An 8509-nucleotide genomic window follows, 5' to 3' on the forward strand; every position below is an offset into this window, starting at 1 on the left:
GTTCTCTCAACAATAATAACATAATTGGATCATATAACTATCCCTCAACATGCAACAAAGAGTCACTCCGAAGTCACTAATAGCGGAGAACAAACGAAGAGATTATTGTAGGGTACGAAACCACCTGAAAGTTATTCTTTCTACACTACACCACACACTAGATTTCCCTACCGATGTGTGTTGGGAAAAGTCAATTTTGCCAACAGATTGTTGGTCGAGAAAACTTCTATCTAACTGTTAGTCGATAATACTGATGTATTGTGTCCAACCGTCGGTCGGCAATACTTGAATGTTTCACGTTGGACTATCGGTCGGGAAAGCTTACATCTCCATCAGACTGTTGGTCGGAGATTAATGCCGACCGACTGCTCATCGCCAATTGTCCGGCCCGTCTTTGCGCGCGCGGGCCAAAAACTTAGCGCCAAGCCTCCTTCCTATTTTTTCATTCGGCCTTCGATAGGTGCCACGAGCCCACGACCAAATCCAAATCCCCCAACCTAAATCCTCTCACGCAGTCCCTCCGCCGCCGCCTGCTAGCTAGCCGCCCGCACGCCGCCGACCGCCCACCGTCTCCACCACGCCGTCACCTGTCTCCTTCATCCTCCTGCACCCCCACTGCTTAGGCCCCAAACACTACTAACCCTGCGCTAGAGTTCGGGGAGAGGCCAAGGCGCGGTGGTGGACGCCGCCATCCCTCTCAGATCCGGGGCTGAGAGAGGGAGGGGGGAGGGAGAGGTGGGTCACCTGCGAGAGAGATCACTCGCGCCCTCGCTCGTCAGTCGTCACCCAGGGGCCGCCACCACCGCCACCATGCCATGGGCTTCCTCCGATCTGCGCTCGCCGGTTCGTTCGAAGAAGGATCTGGTCGTTGACTGCTGGTGATTCCCCTCCCACCGGTGGTGTGCGTTCTTTTCACTCTCCTCTCCCTCTCCACCCATTCCCAATCGGTGCTGCCGTTAGTTGATTTATTTGCTTTTCCCTTTTCCGTTCAGATCAGCCATGACTTGGAATAGTACTTCTATCCAGCAAGCATCGTTTTGGATGTGAGCTCGAGCTCAAGCAACAAGCAGAGCATCAAAAACAGGGGCTCTATCTGCTAATGGGGTAGCCGGCAATGCAGTCTAAGAGGTACATCTCGTGTGATTTCTGGATATGAGAACTTGAGAAGAACAAGCTTGATGCTATTACTGAAAAAAAGAATCTATGCTACAGGTATTCCTTTCAATAGTGTTGCAGGAAACCTAAATTAGCTACTATTTTTTATGAACTGGTTGTGATTGATTTGTGAACTTTAGAGCTTGTGAGTTGTAGTTTGTGTGCTATGTGTGCCTTGCCAGACTATCATATTATGCTATGTGTGCCTGAAGGTCAATACAAGGGTATTCATCATATGAAAATTCATTACTTTACGCACGCACGCACGCACGAGCCATCCCACGCCGCCAACAACTTGCACCTCTTCGCGGAAATCACACCACAAGTGTGATGTCTGTATAGAAAATCAGTACTTTCTTGGTTCATATCCTATCTGAAACTTGGAATGTTTATTGTTAGGCACAGCTTGACTTTCACAGTAGCCTGCATATTCTTCTGCTCACAAACAAGGCAGAACATGCACCATAGAATGCTGGGAGAACATAGATTTATTTTGCTCTTCGTACTTTTATTAGATAAGCCACATTGCAAGGAGAATATGGATTTATGTTGCTCTTCCTACTATTATAAGATAGGCCACATTCTTTTTGTTTCATTCATGCCTTTGTTGCTGACAGTATGGTTGTGTAAATTCAACATTGATTTTTAATGTTAGTACATGATTTACACAAAACTGGTATTCATATTACTTGAGATGTTGCAGGTACTGGCAGTCTGATGCCTTCAGAATTGGCTCTCAAAACTTTCAACCAAGATTAGAGCTAGCGTGCAGTTTGCAGTTTATAGTCATACTCATACTCAATGAGTCCCTATCTCGGCTTCTGGGCAAGATATTCTTTACTTTTAGGTAAGCTCTAATTTGTAAAGCATTATTGCAGCTTTTAGAAACTCTGAATCTCAGATTTATTGAGATATCAAAATACCAGTTTGAGATTCATCGAGATAAGGAGATCTTATTCGACCATGTAATTTAAGTCTTATTCCAATGAGTTTTGTTGATTGTCGTTTTTAACAATATTGCTCAACTTATGGTTACTTCCCTTTGTTTAGTTCAGCGCCATTCTTTTCTCTTATTCGTTTTGGTAAAAAGAAATCTCTTACGTGCTCCTTTTGTAAGGATGCATGCTGACGTGTGCACATCGTTTCTAGCTTGTTTTGGTGCATCTTTTATTCTGCTTCAGCTGGTTAGCCTGAATCCTCCTGTTTCGGTTGAATAGCAACCACTATTGTTCAGGAATTTTGAGTGGCGCACATCCTGGTATGGTGAGAGGCAAGCCGACGACCGGACATCATTTGTCAAGGTTTGTGCACATTGAAAACTCTTGCTGCGGATAGGAATGATGTTCATTGCAAACTGATGTAACTTCTTAATATGCATACTATATTAGATTGATCCTTTTGAATTAAGTTGATGTAAAATTATTTATTGAACCCAAGCTTGGTAATGCTACTAATTTGAATGCTAAAATTATTCAGGTAACTGTAGTTAGTGGATAAGCAGGTCCCTTTAAAAAGAAGGTTGGGTTTTCTTATTAGTTTTTGGCAATTTTGCAATGAGAATGGTTTCACAAACTGTAGACTGTTAAGAATGAGATGCTGGCAGTAACACAAATGCAGACGAATCAATGATTTATATATTACAGAATTAATTTATAAACACAAATAGATGCTTCAAACTCTTCTGCTACCTCAAGATCATGCGCACTCCAATTTTTTGCCTATGCCAATAGAATAATATATCTTATTTTTAAAGAGAAGAAACAAATGCCTTTGCTGACCTATCAAATCCTTATGGAGATGGTGGGCCGGCTGGGGTGATCTCTGTTGGCGCTGCCTCTGGCAGCACCTCTTCTTCCTCTCACATCTCTCTTGTGGTTTCTATCTTCTCTCAATAACACAAGGACACGCACACCAGGGCAGAAAACACACACACAAACACTTCACCATGGAGAAAACTAACTTTGCCTTGTCTCCTGGTGAAAAGCACATATGCTTCATTTTTCCTCGAGCCCTCTCAGCCTCTTTTCTCTTTTCTCATTGTAACTTATATATACATGGGGAGCTAACCTTCACGCACCACTCAGGCGCCACATCCGGCCACTAACGTCACGTCTAGGCACTAACTCACGCCCACTCACACAACTAACTCCATGCACTTGGTAATCCCTACATGCATGCATGTCCACTTGCGCAGCTCCACTTAACGGCCACACACCTGGTCAGCAGCCATGCAGCTAACAAACAAACTAACTTGCCTATTCTCCTCTAGCTGATATTTGTCCAGCCATTCCAGTCGTCAAGGCCTTGCCGCTTCACAGGGCGTGCTGCATCGCACAGCATCGCGGCTTCACACCGCCATCGGCATCTCACCATGCGCGCCGCATCGCACGGCAGCCCGGTATCTCACCTCCTCCGCCCACTCGATTTAAGCTTCGACAACTATATTCTCGTAGACCATCTATGTTACATGCATAACGAAAGCAAAATAAGTACGCGGAGACAAAATATTGAGATTAGTGCTAACAATCTCAACTGAGGATCAACGTTACTGTTAACACATGATTATTGAATTCTCTGTATTTATTACTATTTATATTTTTGAGAATGCGATGATCCTGTATGTTGATTTTGGTACTGTAGTATAGTTTCTAATAGTGTATTATAATTGCGAATTGATTAACTTTTGCAGGAAGCAAACAGAACGACTACACTCACAAGGAACCATGAAGCCAACGATCCACGTCAACTAGATGTTTTAGCTTTCATTTTGTACAACTGATGTCTCATACTTGCATCTTTTGGCTGTCCTTTTGTAAACCTGATGTATGGTGTCTCAGTGGTTTTGTTTAGAACAGATTGAAATGTATGTATGTGTCAATTACTTAATGGAATAAAAAATGTTTGATGGTCCCGATGTGAGCCTGATGTATGGTGTTTGGGTGATTATGCTTAGAGCACATTAACTATATGTATGTGACAATCAGTACCATATGTTAATTGAAGTTGTGGTTGGCTAAACAAAATGCTAATGAACTGTTGTTCGGCAAAAAAAAAAACCCATCTGATTGTTGGTTGGCAAAAGAAACCCCGTCTTGTAGTCGGTTGGGAAAGACTAATGCTAGGCCCAACAGAATGTTGAATGGGAAAGAATACCCTATCCAATAGTCGGTCGGGAAAGGCCCTTAGCTGCCCCAACAGACTGTTGGTCGGGAAAGGCCCATGGTAGGCCCAACAGGCTGTTGGTCGGGAAAGATATTCCATAGCCATCAAGCAGTCGCCGACCGACTGTCTGTTGGAACAAGTTGTATTCCCCACCAACCTGGCTGTTGGGGATGTAGTGTTGTGGTGTAGTGCTAATCGATCTATTCAAGAGTTCGTACTAGAATAACACCTTAAGACACAAATCAACCAAAACCCTAATGTCACCTCAAGTATCCGTGGGTATGATTATACGATATGCATCACACAATCTCAGATTCATCTATTCAACCAACACAAAGAACTTCAAAGAGTGCCCCAAAGTTTCTACCGGAATGTTAAGACGAAAACGTGTGCCAACCCCTATGCATAAGTTCACGAGGTCACGGAACTCGCAAGTTGATCACCAAAACATACATCAAGTGGATCGCGTGATAACCCATTGTCACCACAGATAAGCACATGCAAGACATACATCAAGTGTTCTCAAATCCATAAAGACTCAATCCGATAAGATAACTTCAAAGGGAAAACTCAATCCATTACAAGAGATTAGAGGGGGAGAAACATCATAAGATCCAACTATAATAGCAAAGCTCGCGATACATCAAGATCGTGCCACATCAAGAACACAAGAGAGAGAGAGAGAGAGAGACCAAACACATAGCTACTGGTACATACCCTCGGCCCCGAGGGAGAACTACTCCCTCCTCGTCATGGAGAGCGTCGGGATGCTGAAGATGGCCACCGGAGAGGGATTCCCCCCCTCCTGCAGGGTGGCGGAACGGGTCTAGATTGGTTTTCGGTGGCTACAGAGGCTTGGGGTGGTGGAACTCCCGATCTAGGTTTCTTTTTGGAAATTTTGGGTTATATAAGAGGTGTTGGAGTCGGGAACAAGTCAGGGGGTCCCCGAGGCAGCCACGAGGTAGGGGGCGTGCCCAGGGGGTAGGGTGCGCCCCCACCCTCATGGTGGCCACGGGACTCTTCTGGCCCATCTCCGGTACTCCGTGGGCTTCTTCTGGTCCAAAAATGATCTCCATGAAGTTTCAGGTCAATTGGAATCCATTTGGTTTTCCTTTTCAGCGATACTCAAAAACAACGAAAAAACAAAAACTGGCACTGGGCTCTAGGTTAATAGGTTAGTCCCAAAAATCATATAAAATAGCATATAAATGCATATAAAACATCCAAGGTTGACAATATAATAGCATGGAACAATCAAAAATTATAGATACGTTGGAGACGTATCAAGCATCCCCAAGCTTAATTCCTGCTCGTCCTCGAGTAGGTAAATGATAAAAACAGAATTTTTGATGTGGAATGCTACCTAACATATTTATGGATGTAATTTTCTTTATTGTGGCATGAATATTCAGATCCATAAGGTTCAAGACAAAAGTTTAATATTGACATAAAAATAATAATACTTCAAGCATACTAACCAAGCACTTATGTCTTCTCAAAAATAACATAGCCAAAGAAAGCTCATCCCTACAAAATCATATAGTTTGGCTATGCTTCATCTTCGTCACACAAAAGTGCTCTCATCATGCACAACCCCGATGACAAGCCAAGCAGTTGTTTCATACTTTAGTAATCTCAAACTTTTTTAACTTTCACGCAATACATGAGCGTGAGCCATGGGCATAACACTATGGGTGGAATAGAATATAATGATGGGGGTTGTGTGGAGAAGACAAAAAAGGAGAAAGTCTCACATTGACGCGGCTAATCAACGGGCTATGGAGATGCCCATCAATTGATTTCAATCGAGGAGTAGGGATTGCCAGGCAACGGATGCACTAGAGCTATAAATGTATGAAAGCTCAATAAAAGAAACTAAGTGGGTGTGCATCCAACTTGCTTGCTCACGAAGACCTAGGGCATTTGAGGAAGCCCATTGTTGGAATATACAAGCCAAGTTCTATAATGAAAAATTATCACTAGTATATGAAAGTGACAATATAAGAGACTCTCTATCATGAAGATCATGGTGCTACTTTGAAGCACAAGTGTGGAAAAGGGATAGTAGCATTGCCCCTTTTTATTATTATTATTTGGCCTTTCTTTTTTTTCTTTTTCTTTTGCCTTTATTTTTTTTATTTTTTTGGGGCAATGCTCTATTAATGATGATCATCACACTTATATTTATTTACAACTCAATGATTACAACTTGATACTAGAACAAAATATGACTCTATATGAATGCCTCCGGCGGTGTACCGGGATGGGCAATGAATCAAGAGTGACATGTATGATAAATTATGCATGGTGGCTTTGCCACAAATGCGATGTCAACTACATGATCGTGCAAGGCAATATGACAATGATGATGTGTGTCATGATGAACGGCACGGTGGAAAGTTGCATGGCAATATATCTCGGAATTGATATGGAAATGCCATAATAGGTAGGTATGGTGGCTGTTTTGAGGAAGATATAAGGAGGTTTATTTGTGATAGAGCGTATCATATCACGGGGTTTGGATGCACCGGGGAAGTTTGCACCAACTCTCGAGGTGAGAAAGGGCAATGCACGGTACCGAAAAGGCTAGCAATGATGGAAGGGTGAGAGTGCGTATAATCCATGGACTCAACATTAGTCATAAAGAACTCACATAATTATTGCAAAAATGTACAAGTCATCAAAAACCAAGCACTGTGCGCATGCTCCTAGGGGGATAGATTGGTAGGAAAAGACCATCGCTCGTCCCCGACCGCCACTCATAAGGAAGGCAATCAAAGAAACACCTCATGCTTCAAATTTGTCACACAACGGTTAGCATACGTGCATGCTACGGGACTTGCAAACCTCAACACAAGTATTTATAAAATTCAAAATTACTCAACTAGCACGACTCTAATATTACCATCTTCATATCTCAAAACAATTATCAAGTATCAAACTTCTCATAGTATTCAATGCACTTTATATGAAAGTTTTTATTATACCCATCTTGGATGCCTATCATATTCGGACTAGTTTCATAACCAAAGCAAATTACCATGATGTTCTAAAAGACTCTCAAAATAATATAAGTGAAGCATGAGAGTTCATCTATTTCTTCAAAATAAAACCACCGCCGTGCTCTAAAAGGATATAAGTGAAGCACTAGAGCAAATGACAAACTACTCTGAAAGATATAAGTGAAGATCAATGAGTAGTCGAATAATTATGCAACTATGTGAAGACTCTCTAACATTTAAGAATTTCAGATCTTGGTATTTTATTCAAACAGAAAGAAAAACAAAATAAAATAAAATGATGCTCCAAGCAAAACATATATCATGTGGTGAATCAAAATATAGCTCCAAGTAAAGTTACCGATGAACGAAGACGAAAGAGGGGATGCCATCCGGGGCATCCCCAAGCTTAGGCTCTTGGTTGTCCTTGAATATTACCTTGGGGTGCCTTGGGCATCCCCAAGATTAGGCTCTTGCCAGTCCTTATTCCATAGTCCATCGAATCTTTACCCAAAACTTGAAAACTTCACAACACAAAACTCAACAGAAAACTCGTAAGCTCCGTTAGTATAAGAAAATAAATCACCACTTAGGTACTGTTGTTAACTCATTCTAAATTCATATTGGTGAAATATCTACTGTATTCCAACTTCTCTATGGTTCATACCCTCCGATATTACTCATAGATTCATCAAAATAAGCAAACAACACATGGAAAACAGAATCTGTCAAAAACAGAACAGTCTATAGCAATATGGACGTTTCTAATACTTCTGTAACCCAAAAATTCTGAAATAAATTGGTGAACCTGAGGGATTTGTCTATTAATCATCTGCAAAAATAATCAACCTAATCGCACTTTCCAGTAAAAAATGGCAGCAAATCTCGTGAGCGCAAAAGTTTCTGTTTTTTACAGCAAGATCGCAAAGACTTCACACAAGTCTTCCCAAAGGTTCTACTTGGCACAAACACTAATTAAAACATAAAACCACATGTAAACAGAGGCTAGATGAATTATTTATTACTAAACAGGAGCAAAAAGCAAAGAACAAAAATAAAATTGGGTTGCCTCCCAACAAGCGCTAACGTTTAACGCCCCTAGCTAGGCATGATGATTTCAATGATGCTCACATAAAAGATAAGAATTGAAACATAAAGAGAGCATCATGGAGAATATGACTAGCACATTTAAG

At 41.7% G+C, this 8509-nt stretch overlaps 1 protein-coding gene across 5 annotated transcripts; it reads left to right on the forward strand.

Moving 5' to 3' along the window:
• The first annotated feature begins 482 nt into the window (after nt 1–482).
• Nucleotides 483–4066, forward strand: LOC119332508. 5 transcript variants are annotated; one of them, XR_005160983.1, is made up of 5 exons: nt 483–899; nt 993–1212; nt 1859–2002; nt 2373–2456; nt 3845–4066. XR_005160983.1 is itself a non-coding variant. In XM_037605688.1 (5 exons), the coding sequence occupies exons 2-5, from the start codon at nt 1115–1117 to the stop codon at nt 3903–3905; spliced, it is 303 nt and encodes a 100-aa protein (XP_037461585.1). In that variant the 5' UTR covers nt 485–901; nt 998–1114; the 3' UTR covers nt 3906–4066. The 5 variants fall into 5 exon arrangements, 3 of the variants coding, with proteins under 3 accessions (XP_037461585.1, XP_037461584.1, XP_037461586.1); XM_037605688.1 differs by having other exon boundaries at nt 485–901; nt 998–1128; XM_037605687.1 differs by having other exon boundaries at nt 485–899; nt 993–1128.
• The last annotated feature ends 4443 nt before the right edge of the window (nt 4067–8509 follow it).

This window comes from Triticum dicoccoides, chromosome 7A (assembly GCF_002162155.2).
Source record: "Triticum dicoccoides isolate Atlit2015 ecotype Zavitan chromosome 7A, WEW_v2.0, whole genome shotgun sequence".
NCBI lineage: Eukaryota > Viridiplantae > Streptophyta > Magnoliopsida > Poales > Poaceae > Triticum > Triticum dicoccoides.

Excerpts from the sequence above, each read along its gene's own strand:
- LOC119332508 (XM_037605688.1), top strand. Across the intron at positions 2,003-2,372 it reads AAGATATTCTTTACTTTTAG|CAACCACTATTGTTCAGGAA; the intron begins GTAAGCTCTAAT and ends TCGGTTGAATAG. Across the intron at positions 2,457-3,844 it reads ACCGGACATCATTTGTCAAG|GAAGCAAACAGAACGACTAC; the intron begins GTTTGTGCACAT and ends TAACTTTTGCAG.